This window comes from Rhinolophus ferrumequinum, chromosome X (genome assembly GCF_004115265.2).
Source record: "Rhinolophus ferrumequinum isolate MPI-CBG mRhiFer1 chromosome X, mRhiFer1_v1.p, whole genome shotgun sequence".
Classification (NCBI taxonomy): domain Eukaryota; kingdom Metazoa; phylum Chordata; class Mammalia; order Chiroptera; family Rhinolophidae; genus Rhinolophus; species Rhinolophus ferrumequinum.
Genome location: NC_046284.1, coordinates 2,497,043 through 2,511,400, shown reverse-complemented (window position 1 = coordinate 2,511,400; position 14,358 = coordinate 2,497,043). Strand labels below are relative to the sequence as shown.

The following is a 14,358-nucleotide window of genomic DNA, read 5'->3' as shown; positions in this document are numbered from 1 at the left end:
TCAGGCCTGGGCCCGAAACAGCTTGGGTAGATCGAGCCTCCAGCTCCGCATGATGTCATCCAGTTTTGCAAATGAGGAGACCAGTGTTCGACGAGTTTAAGTAGCTCACCCAAGGTCACCCTACTGGACTTAATGGTTGTAGAAGAATAATTCTGTGTAGCTTTCCCAATTACAAAGTTCAGTCACATTTAATATCACTTGATCTTTCCCAACAGCCTTTGAGGTTAGCAGAGGAGAGATCACTAGTACCATTTTACAGATGAAGAAACTGAGGCTCAGAGGTGATTCGCTGCTCCAGGTCACATGGCTTGAAGGTGGTAGAGCCTGAACTCAAAGCCAACTGGATCTCAAGTCACCCAGTCCTGGAGGACTCTCGATGCCAGGAGATGGGGCTGCTTGAGAGCTGGAGAAGGAAAGGTGCGTGGGGAACCCAGGCCCTGAAAACAGACTAGTTGGAACAGAAGCAGTATCAGAAGGTTGGCTTTTTATTCCATCCATTGTCTTCCTCAATGCTGATGAATGGTCACATGTGAGGGATCCTAAAGGGCACCTCTCCCCAGGGCCTTCCCCGCCTTTTGAGGCCCTCTCTCTTGTAGCCCCAAGGAAAGGCAGAGAAGAGCTGGAAGGAGAAGAGGTAGGAAAGAGGAAGAGGGATCCGGCAAACAACCAAACAGCCCCTCGTCATATTGAGGGCTGGCCAAATCGGGAGCAGGAGCCCCATAAGTGATTTCTGGTCCCTGTTTCTGTGGTTCCACACCTTCCAGCCAGCCTGAGAGGCTGTTGGGGATGTCTGTCAAACTTTCACCAGCTCCTGAGTGTCTGAGCCATCAAACTTGACCTTGTGCTGGTCGAACAGTCTGCGTAGGGTACCCATATAGAATGCGTGGTATTTGTCCACCATCTCCTGGCTCAGCTTCTCAATCTTGGGCACCGGGAGAGGCTCCCCAACTGCCAGAGCAGACAGACGAGGAAGAGACAGAAGCATCAGAACAGCTCACTCCTGAGAAAAGGCCTCAGCCCTAAAGCCCAGTTTCTCCCCATCTTTCCCCCACCTCATCACTCATCCTGGCCAACCTCCCTACCCATGCACACAGGTGCAGCCTCAGAACTGGATCTAGATCCTGGACAAGGCTGTCAGCAGAAGGGCCCACTCACCGATGGTGCTTACAGGCCGAGCACAGGGCGCAGCGCCCAGGAATTCTCAGTGAAGTCATACCCAGAGAAGGCACAAGGATAGATGTGTGCCATACTGTGCAACCACTTCTGGAAGCAATCGACCAAGCCTCCAGGAGTGAAAATGTACTGATTGTAGAGGCCTGTCTCCCCAAAGGCATAGGCAGGGAGTAGAGGCCCCCTGCAGAGGAAAGGCATGTCCTTTGTTGGCCAGAAAGGTAGAGACCCAGCTGAAAGCAGACATGCTCCCCGCTATTGGTGCCTGGGTCTGCCTATGGGCTCCTCAGCCCCTAACTTAGCTAGGCCTAAGTCCAAGCCAAGTGGGAGGGCCTCAAGGTCTACCCTAGACTGTCTGTGGGGGCAAAGTAGCAGCAAGCTAAAGGAAGCACGCCCCAACTCTCCTGTGAACCCACGGGTCTAAAACACTGGAACACGAGCCAAGGAACATTTCATTCAGCTTGCGCCCCTTTAACCCACACGGTAATTTCAGCTCTCGCTAAGATGGAGTCGCAGCTGATCACCTTTCACAGAGGGACCGGCCCAGATCAGAGGCTAGTGTGAGGGACACAAGGTTCAGGACTGGCCCTCTAGCCTTTCTTCATAAGCAGAAATGGCTCCAGGACCAAGCCCAGGCTCTACTCCAACACAGAAGCAGCTGTCCACCTCCATTTTTGGGTATCATTTCCTCAAAATGCCTTCTCCTTCCCTGTTGGACTTGCGGACCCTCCCCCAGTCTGGACCAGAACTGTCCTTACCCATGCTGAAGGGCCGTGCACACAAAGCAGGGTGGTACAGCCTGGCCAGCTGTCTCTGCACTCAGCCAGCATGTTTCCTGTGCCCTTCTGGGTAAGCAGACAGTCCATGGGGGACTGGCTCACAGAGCAGGCCCCTGGCAGGCAGAAAAAGCCGAAAGATCATTGGCCGCTTCCCAAGCCTCCTAGCTTTCCTTTACCTCTTCGAAGGAGGGGGGACCCTCATATCAGGCAGGTGAGCCTGGGGCAGCTTGTTAAGACCAGAGGGAATCACAGAGTCGGCCTTTTTCTCACCCACTCCCCCAGCACTTCCTCCTCAGGGAGCCATTTTTACTTTGGCTTTAACACTAGGAGACAACTCACCTGGCATAGACAGGTGAGGAAAGAGCCAACTCCCTAGACATGGCATAGTCTCTGAGGAAAGACACCCAGAAAAAGGCTCCCAGTGTGAGCATCCAAGGGGTGATACCGGGAAAGATCATGGAGAAGCCTGAGGTGTTTGTGGCAAAGTGGCCAAAGCATGAATATGACATGAGCCCATGAGGGTGGCGGACAGGGACGTAGTTATGGCTGGGGGAGATATGAGTCTTCAAAACCTGTGGAATCAGGAGGGGCATGGCACGGAAGAGGGCTGTTATGCCCGGCCATGCAGGTCGGGTAACGCACAACTCCGGGGGTCATCATTCACGTGGGCCTCTATGTGAATGATGTCCCTGACCCCCACCCTGACCCAGCTTCTAGCCCTGGGACCCAAGTGGGGATCTGGGGCTACTCACCTGGAGTGGGAAGTACTCGTGGTACTGTTTCCATACGCACGACACCTCATCCAGGTAAACCAGCAGCCACCTGAAAACAGAGCCAATGTAGCCAAGTTTTGCCACCCCCATTTTCTTCTTCAGAGTCCTTCTGGGGCTGCCACAGGGAACTGTCACTCCCTGCCACTTCCTGCTCTCTAACATGACGACCGGGATGGGCTATGGTACATCAGGGCCAATGTAGGACAGGCCTAGCTTTGCTTCACTAGCTGCCCTCCCCTAACCCACTACAATTCTGATCTGGGCCTTTCTAGCACCTTGAAAAGACCCATCCCCTCAGCTTCTCCAGGTCAGGAAGGGACAGGCTGAGGGGCTACCTGGGAATTGGCCAGAGCCTCTCAGGATTATAGGCAGAGAAGAGGAAAGAGCATGTGGCAGGTGGAAACAGAGCCCCAGCAAGGCCCTTACCTCGCTCCAGGGTCTTCCAGGCAAAGCCAGCCAGGTAAGAACGAGCACAGTGACAGGCCAGTAGGGCGTGAACACCACCAGGTACAGGTTGAGAAGGATCCCGGTGGTTACATCAGTGAGTTGCGAACAGTCCCTAACACTTGCCCTCCCTCCGGGGTTCTGTCCCCACCAAGGTCGCACACACTGTCACCCATGCTCACTCATTCAACATTTTCACGTGCCCACGTCCCCAGTTCCCCACATCCTCTCTGGCCTAGGAAACCTGTTCTGGGTCTAGAAGGCAAGGTGTTTTCCTCCCCAGCTCTACCCCAGGCAGTAAGCCCTCTACGCCCCAGGACCTGCTCCAGCACTGCTCTGGGCAGCGTTCAATGGCCAAGAGCCAGTGGTGGGTCACACTGATGTGGCCACCAGAAGTTGGGAGTCCCAGAAAGACAGAGCCAAGGACAGTTTGCCTCCAACTAGTGCTTTCCATCAGTGGAGAGAATACCAGTGAGAAGACCCACCTCCAGCCAGGTTGGGAGCACACACACTGGCTAGGATAGAGTCAAGTTTGGGGCTGTGTTAAGTTCCAATAAGATCAGGACACTGTAGGTTAGAGTAGTTGGGACAGACTTAATGGAGATGACTCATAGGGAAGCACACTCTCTTAGAAATATTCCTGGACTGTTTTGAAAATCGCTGTGAGTAAGACTGTGTGAGAGAAAAATGGGTCAAAATAAAGGTGAGAAAGGATAGAAATTGAACATGGCAGATTGAACACAAGTTTTTATCTTGACTCCTCGAGGGAGCCTCATGAAAATTACCATAAGAATATTTTAAAAGATGTATATCCACAAGGAGAAAGAATTAGAGAGATGCCACTGGTGGGTTAGAGATATCAGCAAAATGTTTGCATGCTGGAAAGTATAAGGAGGAGGGAGCAACTGACTTCAAACAAAGGGAGCTGAAAGCTAGTTACCTGCCAGGGCAATGAAAGCTAGTTACCTGCCAGGGCAATGCCTACAAGAGCAAACCCGGGAACGACTCAGAATTTGGAACCACCAGGTGTCACAAAAAGCAAGTGTGACGCTCAAGGCTTGATTGAAAGTCTATCAAAGAAGTACTTACAAAGTATGAAAAGATGCTCAACCTAACTCATGTTTAAGGAAGTGTGAAATAAGGCTACAACTCATTGTTTCCCTATCACTTTGGCTTGGAGGAAGTAAGTGTGCATGAATTCTCCATTCTTTGTCCTGCCTTTGCTGTGCTAATCTCTGAAGCCACATTTCACAGCATCCCCATTTGGTGAGACCTCCAACAGCCTGAACCTTAGCATCCACAGAGAACAGACTCCCACCAACCTGTGTTGGACGTTCAAGATGAACAAGAAGTACACATTTGCTAGGTTTGCTCCTGAGATTCCAGAGTTCATTTGTTACCACGGCCTACCTAAGCCATCCCAATGAATACACTTGGATTTGCCCATTTTACAAATGAACAAAGCAAGACTCAGAGAAAATACATAACTTGCTAAAGGTGTGGAGATAGAAAGCAGTAGAGCTGGCATTTCAACGTAGGCAGCCTGGCTCTAGAGGCTGTGTTGTTAATGCCCATATTTCACTGCCTCTTGGCTATAGGTGTGTGCCTGTACATGTGCATGCGCGTATTTGTGTCTATAAATTCTGGTTATATACTCAGGAAACCTTTAACAGCTCTGAGAAGTGTGACTAGCGATGGATTGAGGAGGGACACCAAGCCCCTCCCTCCATGTGGCCTGGCTAGAGTGGCCTTCAATAAATGGCCATGCTTTCGCCAATGCAGTGTCAGCTCCTAGCCTTGGGGACTCTGCTCTCTGTGAGAACATAGTGGCATTGAGGGCTGGGGGTGAGCCAAGTGTGTGGGACTAGGACAAGAATTCAAGAAAGACAATAGGACAAAGCCGAACATCCTAAAGCTTCCGGATCAGAACAGGAGCTACACGCAGAAATTGGTTGCAAGTGCCACGAGGATGCTGACTCTGATTTCTGAGGAACCTGGAGCCAAGGCCAAAGAAGAAAGTGGCCTTGTTAACAAAGCAGAAAAAGCCCCAGTCCAGACAGCGAAGCTGCTCTTCCTGAGAACAGTAGCAGCAGACGGCAAAGCTACGGCCCGTTTGGAAAAGCAGGTGCTGAAACAGTCCACCTCTGAAAAGACCCCTTCCAGTAGATTCACCTCAGACTTTTCTGAGCCCCGGTAGCTGGAGGGATGAGAGTGAGGATAGCTGCCACTGCAACCAGACAGTGATGGGCTCAGCCTCACTAAAGAGCGTGGCCCCAAAGCCGCCACCACTTGGAGGGGGCATGCAGAAGCCCAGCGGGGCCCTCGTCCTCAGTAAGAGGCCATTCTGAGTGGCTGTTTTTCACGTTTCATCAGGACTTTTTACGTATGCAGAAGGCCTGGCTTCCTCCTTCCTCTCTGGTCTAGCATGTTCTCCAAGGCCACGTCCATACCCACCCTCCCAATCCGCAATGAGTAAGGACATGCAAGAGGTAGGGAAAGGAACCCATAGGCTAGAAGCAGGTTCAGCTCCCAGGCCAGCTCCTCCACTTCCCAGCTGTGTGATCTTGGCCAGACCCCTTATCCTACATGAACTTCAGCTTCCTCATCTGAACAATGAAGATTATTAGACACATGAGGTACTTAGAACAGTGCTTGGCATGAAAAAAAGAAAGGGAGTGCAATACATGTTCGCTAATACTGTGTGCGTGTTAGCTATCATCAGGAGTGTGTAGTCATGAGGATGTGTTATTATATATAATAATAGTCTCTAGCTCATAAGGTTGGCATGAGGCTAAAATAAAATAATAGCTGTGAAAATACCTGGTACAAAGTACCTAATGCACATAAATTGCTTTCTTCTGGTCTCTTCGGCTCTGACTGCCTGTCATTCCTGGATTAACATTGCTCTTCTCAGCACTGGGGGGTCCTGGTGCCCACCCCATCAGGCCTATAAGGCCTCCATGCCCTGTTCTCTAGGCAGTCCTCCCTATTCAGTGGCAAGCCCCAGGCTCACAGAGCCTGCCAGCATTCTTTCTTCCCAGATCTCATACAAGGTCATTTAGTCCATGCCCCCTGCCTCCAGCCAGCATCTAACTCACCTTCACACAGTGTTTGTGGCAGAGATGCTGGGACATGTGGATTCATAGATGGATGATTTCTTGCGGCCCAGAGGTTTGCAGAGCTTCCCTCTGTCACCAGGACAACTGTCTCCCACCAACGCTCTGCTCCAGCCCCTGCCATTGCCGTTAAGCCCTTTTCCTTGGCTAGCCTCAGTGGAACTGCCCTCTGTGCCACAGTGTAGACCCAGGACAGTTCACCATACACATCTGCAGCAAGGCTCTCCCACACACACGTGCACACACACCCCTGCCTAGGCACTCACAGATCCTACGAGTACCATGCCCACGTATGTCAGGCTAGAGACCAGGGTGACCAGCCGTCTTCCTTTGTTGGGAGCAGTCCAGGTTTTAGCATCACAGGTTCTGCTTAGTCCCAGGCAAACCCAGAAAGTTGGTCACCCTGTCAAAGGCTGAAGACTCACTGATAACCAAGATGCTGAGAGCCCACTGGGAATAGCAAAGACCTCCAGGGCAGCCTTGACATCCTTCGTGGGGCGTGGGGGGCAAGACCATGATGCCTAGGGTCCAGTGGCTCCAGGTAAGTGCTGTTTCGCTCAGGGGCCTGTGTTGTTTCGTCTCTTCATTCTTTCTTCTCCACCTCCTGCCTAGTCTCCCCACCCCTGCACAGGATCACAGGACTCCATGCTACCTCTGCTTGTCCAGTTCCTTTCAGCTGCCTACCCACCTGCAATTGTACCCACTTGGACGTGGCCTGGGCTAGGATTGTGACACCCCCTTGCACACCTGCATAGACAAGTGTGGATGAAGCTGTGGTGTGGGAGGTGAGTGGGGGGGGTGGGGCTGACAGGAGCCTTCAGAACCAGTGTGGCTGGAGGAGCGGCAGGGAGGAGCCAGCATTCCTGTTTGAGGCCCAGCTGTCTATGGTCGCTCGGTGACGGTGTGATGGAGGGGAGGAGAGAGGCCATGGGCCAGCCTAGAAAGACTTTGGCCTTTTGGTCAGTCTAGGAGAACTCACTAGTTTCCGTGAACAGATAGCAGGTACAAGTGTACAGTAGGCGCTGAATGCATGATTTATTGAATAAATAAACAAATGTGACTACATATCAAGTTATTCTGTGTACATGAAATTCTAGAACAGGTAAAACAAATCTATAGTGGAAAAACCCAGAGCACTGGTTGCCTCTGCTAGGGGTTGACTAGGAAAGGATACGATGGAAATTTTGAGGGTGGCAATGATGTCCTCTATCTTGGCAGAGCTTTTGAGTTACACAGGTCAAAAACTCATTTGTCAAGCTCAGCAAATACACACTTAAGATTTGTGCATTTCTCTGCATCTAAATTTTACCTGTAAAGTAAAAAAAAATTAATTACCATAAAGTAATTAATGTATCCATTAATGCTTAAGTGTTTGAGGGTGTAGATTACTGATGGCTGCAATGAACTCTGACATGCATGTCGGATGGATAGATTGATGGATGCATTGACGGGTGTGTTGATGGTAGGTGCGCTAAATCAATATAATGCAATGTCTATACGGTCTCGTTGTGGGTTGGTCACTGTACAATTCTTTCAGCTCTTTTGTAGATTTGCAATTTTGTATAACAGGACTTTGCAAAACCTTTTTAAACGTGATTTCTCCACACTTGTACCTCTGCACATTGGCCTTTGTGTGTGCATCTATATGTACAAAGGTACATGCGGATCTAGTCGTCAATCCGTGCTTATATTCTACCTCAGTAGGCGGCATCTCCAGGTATGTGTCGGTGAGCTAAGGCGATGTGTGAGTATGAAAGCATCTCAGTCCAGCCAGCTGTGTGCTACGGGCCAATCAAATGAAATTGTGACAGGCAGGATGCATTTCTCAATACAGCACATGATCAATGAGGGCATGTACATGACAGGAACTGTTCCGGCCAGCTGTGTGGTATGAGTGAGCAAAAGAAATTTTAAAATTCATGCTTTCGTGACATTTACGTTCTGGTAGGGAAAGACAGATGATAGAAATTGGTTAATTAATAAACAGATTATATAATGTGTTATAAAGTGATGTGTTCTAAAAAGAGAAAAATTGTTGGGACAGAGTAAGACGGACCCGTTGGAGGGGGGAAGGGATTGGGTAGGAAGAGCAGCAGACTTTGCAATTTTAAAAGGAGCACTCAGGAAAGGCCACGCTGCAAAAGGCTGACCAAAAGCTTGCAGGTGATGAGGAAGTGAGCCATGTGTCTGTCTGGACTGTGAATGTTCCAGGCAGAGTACAGCCAGTGCACAGACCCTAAGGTGGGGTGTCCCTGTGGGTTGTGAGGAGCAGGAGACTTGAGCAAAGTGAGTGAGAGGAACTGAGGAGGTGAGGTCAGAGAGCTTGGTGGGTCCAGATGGTGTAAGGCCTCGGCCTTGCACTCTGATTCAAATGGTGAGCCATTGTACAGTTTGGAGCAGACGAGAACTTGTGGTTGCCTCGTGGTTTTAAAAGGCCAGGGAAAGAGGAGGAGACTTATGAGGGGCTAGCACAATATTCCACATGACAGATGATGGTGACTCAGGCCAGATTGGTGCTAGTCAGGATGGTGGAAAATGGTCAGTTTCTGGATGTCGCCTCTGAAGTAGAGGCTCCACGTGGGCACTTTCTTTTCTGAAGCTCAGATGCCTCTACAGGGTAGTCCCATTGGTGAGCACCCACCATGAACCCCACTTTGGCCCGGGTAACTTCCTTGCACTCAGCCTGGTCCCATCCAGTTCTGCAGGAAATATGTGGAGAGTGTGGGGTGCAGCTCACCTGCTTGGATGGAATGGTGGTTCTGTGGAGGAGCTGGTAGGAAGTGAGGCTGAAAATGGTGGCAGAGCCAATCTCCAAGAGTCTGGACACAGGGACTAGTTTAAGCTAAATCCTATGGGCACTAAGGACGTGAGATCAGCTTCTGAACAGTGATGGTGACTTGTGCCAAATGCCACATCAGGATGACTTTCAGTCACAGGGTAAGTCAGGGCCCAGGGGCCCACCTTCCCCCATGACTGACACACAGGTTCCCCCTTTTCTCCTCTAATACCTACTTGCAAGACCAGCTTCACCTCCACTCAAAGTAAGTGGATGGGCTTGTGGGACTTTCTCCAACACAGAAAAGCCTATGGGCCTAGCCATTTCTCCCCATTAGACTGACTTGATAGCCCACATCTTATCCAGGCTCCTGTTTGGGAAATTTCTTGAGACTATCCCCTATTGGGGAACAAAGGTCCATAAACACTGAACAAGGTGAATGGCGAGGGATAGAGAAGGCTCTGGCAGATACGAAATAGTCTGTCCTGGCTATCTGGTGTGGAGTTGGTGGGGGGAGGATGGGGAGAGGAGCCACAGACAAGGTTCTGACTCGGCCCCTGGGTCAATAGTGAGGATGAGGAAAATGGGAGGAGGAGCACTTCTTGCAGGGGGTGTGATGGAGCGGATTATAGCTTAGTTTGGGCCACCATTTGTGAGAGGGGCCTGCAGGACACACAGGCCCTGTGATGGCCAGGAAAGCTCACTGCTGTTTCTAAAATGTGTTCTGCTGACCTGGTCTTTCAGAGACGTGTTCCAAGGTCAACCACAATGGGGGCCAAGCAGAAGACTCTGGACTTGTCAGCTCCCACTTAAAACAGAGCACTGGCTGTTTTTTTAAGATTTTTTTTTTTTAATTGGGGAAGGGAAACAGTACATTATTGGGGAACAGTGTGTATTTCCAGGACTTTTTTCATTGGGAAACAGTGTGTTTTTCCCAGGACCCATCAGCTCCATCCAAGTCAAGTTGTCCTTTCAATCTTAGTTGTGGAGGGTGCAGCTCAGCTCCAAGTCCAGTCACTATTGTTAGTTGCAGGGGGCGCAGCCCACCATCCCTTGCAGGAGTCGAACCAGCAACCTTGTGGTTGAGAGCACGTGCTCCAACCAACTGAGCCACCCGGTCACCCGGGAGCCCTGGAGCTCAGTGGCAGCTCAGCTGCAGCTCATTGTCTTCATTCTAGTTGTGGAGGGCGCAGCTCACTGGCCCATGTGGGAATCGAACCAGCAGCCCCGTTGCCCAGAGCTCGTGCTCTAACCAACTAAGCCACCCGTCCGCCCCACCCCCACCCCGCTCTCTTTTAATCTGCTTCCAATGGAAGCCCACAAAGATTGTATTTGACAAAAGGGCGGGGTGGGGGAGGAGAAGCTTCTGCGAGGCCCAGGGGGAGCCTAGCAGGGAAAGGATCTGAAGTTCCCTGCCAAGAAGAAGCTCCCATGGTGGGCTGTGGGCCAAGTGCATGGGGCCCAGAAACACGAGGGGCCAGCGCTAAAGCAGCAAGTGGAGACTGTGGCCAGCCTGAAAAGAGAGGAAGAGCTCCTAGCAGAGAAAAAGAATGCCTGGAGGCTGAGTGGGTACCCCGTGCACTGACCCACCCCTGAGGGGTTCTCATTTGTATCCAGCTGGCCCTGAGGACTTGTGTTTTGTTATTCCTGCCTCTTCGTTCATCTGTTCACCAACTGTGGGGACAGAGCCCCAGAGAGCAGTTTCCAGGCTCCCGGCCTCACGTGGAAAGGTGCTGGCTCAGGTAGTAGACGGCCGTCAGCTGTGACTAGTTGGCCATCAGCTGTAACCAGTTAGCCACTGGCCAGTAATATAACTGCCGTGGCTGAGCTAGCAAGCGTGGATTGTAGTTAGCAAGGGAGTTGGTTGGTTGGCAGAGACGCGGATGGCGGATTGCGGATAGTGTGGCTCCTGCTTCCTGTGTCTCCAACCCAGCCGTCAGCGAGACTATAGTGGTATGACTCCCGTATTTATGGCTCCGTAGGTGTTCCTCTTTGGCCTCTCCATATCCTGTGTTCTTATGTGGTGAGCAGGACCAGACACCCTGCCTGACACCAACCCTGACTTCTCACCCCCACACCCTGATCTGGGAGCTCTCAGGAGCAGAAACTGGGTGATACTGGGTCATACTGTTCTCATATGGCCGGCCCCCAACACAGGCCACACAGTAGGTACACGCTGATGTTTGTTATAAAAATGCCTGAGTGGGTGGAGGCCTGACTTGTGTGACTACCACTAGGCAAATCTCTGGGGCTTGGTTTCCTCAAATGTAAATTTTTCAACTTGTGAGAATGCAGACAAGTAACAGGTGGCCAATCACTTTGTGAACTGTGAAATATTGTCTACCTGTAGGTTGCTGCTGTTACTATCATTAAGAAGGGGGTGGGGAGGGGAGGGCACGGCACTGAGGAAAGAAAGCCCAGAGTTCAACTGGGCCTACCCTGGGATGTGCTTTCCTGCAAACAGTGTTACCTTGGAGAATGTGTGTCAGAAAGTCAAGAGCAGAATCAATGACAGGGTGAGTATTTGGAATATTCTAGAAGCTCTGACTCCCCATCTGCACAGAGAAGGCCATGTGCCCAGCTCATGCATCTGCACGCATCCCACCATCGTAACACCAGACAGAGAAATGGTCAAGGCTATTTGGGGGCTTCCAGTCCTCAGTCCTATCACCCTCTATCGTGTCTCCATCTCGTCCTCTCAAAATCTCTGTAGATTTTGAGGATTAGAGACTGTCAGAACTGCAAAGTTTCTCTGAGATTTCTAATTCCAAGCTACCCAGGGAGGGCTCTTCATAGCCTTCATTGAGCCCTTTGCCAGTGACATCCCTCTTCCTGCTCTCAGACCCAGGCTCAACTCCCCACTGATCCTACTTTAGGCCCTGGGAAACAGACAATAATAGAGAAGGCTCTGGCAGGTACGAAATAGTCCAGCCTGGCTATCTGGTGTGGAGTTGGGTGGGGGAGTGAGAGGAGCCACAGCCAAGATTCTGACTCGGCCCCTGGGTCAATAGTGAGGATGAGGAAAATGGGAGGAGGAGCACTTCTTGCAGGGGGGCGGAGTAGATTATAAGCTTAGTGTAGGCCACCATTTGTGAGAGGGGCCTGCAGGACACGCAGGCTCTGTGACGGCTAAGAAAGCTCACTGCTATTTCTAAAGTGTGTCCTGCTGACCCTGGGCTTTCAGAGACATGTTAAAAGCTAGTCCTTCCCTTACATAGCAGTTTTTACCCCACCCAGGTAAGGTTACCAGATGAAATACAGAATGCCAGTTACATTTGAATTTCACATCAACAACCAATAATGATTTAGTATAAGTATGTCCCAATTATTGCATGGGATATGCTTATACTAAAACATTATTTGTTGTTCATCTGAAATTCAAATTTAATGGAGTCTTGTGCCTGTATGTGCTAAATTTGGCAGCCCTAAGACCAAGGATCACATAGTCAGCAGTTGGCACAGTGTGGCAGCCAACACCAGGCCTTGTCTATCATATCCAGACAGCATACCCCACTCAGTGGCTCAGGAGGTCTCTGTGTCGCCCTCAGTTTCTCAGCACTTAGTGGTTAGGTCAAATTCTTTCAAAGGGTGTCCTCACTGTGCTAGGGGAGTTTTCCTGCACACCTCACACTCACCCCTATCCCATCCATTTCCTCTGCTTGCTGGGCAGGCATTGGGGTTCAAGTGCCAGTTTTCCCTTTGTCTCATCTGCCAAACTAAGAATGATCAGGGGGTGGAGGCCTGACCAAGAAACCAAAACGAGAGGTTAGTGATGGGAGAAGGAGAGGCTGAAACTGATTCAACTGGAAGGTGCCAGAGCCCCAAATGCCTCAAAGGACTTGAGATGGCTGCTCTCCTCTGCCCTACTGGGCAATGGGTACCTTTCCTGTTTCAAAGGGACCCCAGAATTTGGGGGCCTCACCTGGCAATTTCTCCCAAAAGACTCACTTCCACCTCTAACCTCATGCCACTGGAACAGAAATGAGTCTAAAACCTTCTCTTGTGTACTCATGTGGTCCCTTAGCAGATGTGGATGGGGACAGAATTTACTCTGAGTATAGAGACCATCAATGAGGAGGAACAAAGGGAGAAGCAGGGCTAGAACCCTAGTCACAAGTGAGATTGTAAACATCTGTTCCAAAGCTCAGCTTAATTTTTGCATGTCATTCTGTAGTTATGTATTTTTTTGTCTGTCTTTCCCTGCTTGGCTATAAGCTCCTGGAGGTTAGGGATCTTTGCTTATTTTATTCACTGCTTAGAACAGTGTCTGGCATGTAGCAGGACTGATAAATGGGGGCTGAATGAATGAATGAATCAGTGAATGAGCAAAGCAGATCAGGGGTAAGAGCAAGGTCAGAAGCAAGGTTGGGATCAGTACAGAAAGTAACCATGAACAGAGCAAGAAACTCTTGTGACCTTGGAGCCTTAAGGGACAGCTGGGAGGATGAAGAAAGAGTAAGTCCTCAGTGATGTACTCAGAAACCTTCAGTGAAGTTGGCTCCCTGTTGCCCAATCTCCCATATGCCCTTACATTCCAACACCTACAGCCCAGTGATGTAATCCCTCATTAGCGAGTGCTGGGAGGAAAGTGATTCTACAGATGCCCAGGAGCTGTGAGTCCTGGATAGTATGAGATGATTTCCTCACATCCTCTCTTGTTATACCAAAATATCCTTGTGTGCTATTGTGTCTAATTAGGATGACTTGAATATAATGGCTTGTATTTGACAATTTCTCAACAGCCCTTGAGTTCACTGGAAAGCTCCCTCTGATGTGAGCTAGGAGCCCAGTCCAGACAGACACTTAGGGACCATTAAACTCTAAGCTAATGAGGATGCTGATTACCATGGAAACTGCTGTTTCTGGTGGCCTCTGAAGGGGAGGAGGAATGAAGGTGGTGAAGTGGAAAGGAGTGATGTGGGAGGATGGAATGGGAGCAGGAGCTGGGAGATAGGGTCTAGGATATGGTAGAGGGAAGCACCTGCCCTTCTTTACTGTCTTCCTTGGTGCCAGACACTGAGCTGGGGGCTTGACATACATTTGATCATCACAAGATAGGCATTCATTCTCTTGCCCCTCCCTCCTCATTGACTGGCAAAGCATATGTTGTTAAATCAGCAAGACATCTTACCGCCATTCCCACTGCTTCGTGTTGGAAAAAGTAACATTGAACTCCTGGCTGTCTAATTCTTATCAAAAGCTGAGCTGTGAGAAATGATACTCATAGAGAGCTTCCTAAAAAGTAGGCAGCCCATCCATTGCTAGGGATGTCCTTCTTGACAATGCAGGCAGGGCCCATT

General features: G+C 50.2%; 1 protein-coding gene across 1 annotated transcript; it reads right to left on the bottom strand.

Moving 5' to 3' along the window:
• Nucleotides 1–793: 793 nt before the first annotated feature.
• LOC117025069 (acyl-CoA wax alcohol acyltransferase 2-like) lies at nt 794–13,024 on the bottom strand. Its single transcript, XM_033110837.1, is given in 11 exon segments — nt 794–948; nt 1,156–1,185; nt 1,188–1,354; nt 1,929–1,955; nt 1,957–2,065; nt 2,323–2,521; nt 2,702–2,899; nt 3,149–3,307; nt 6,708–6,770; nt 9,020–9,101; nt 12,981–13,024. Coding segments are annotated over 11 exon segments (1,233 nt in total).
• Between the last annotated feature and the right edge of the window lie 1,334 nt (nt 13,025–14,358).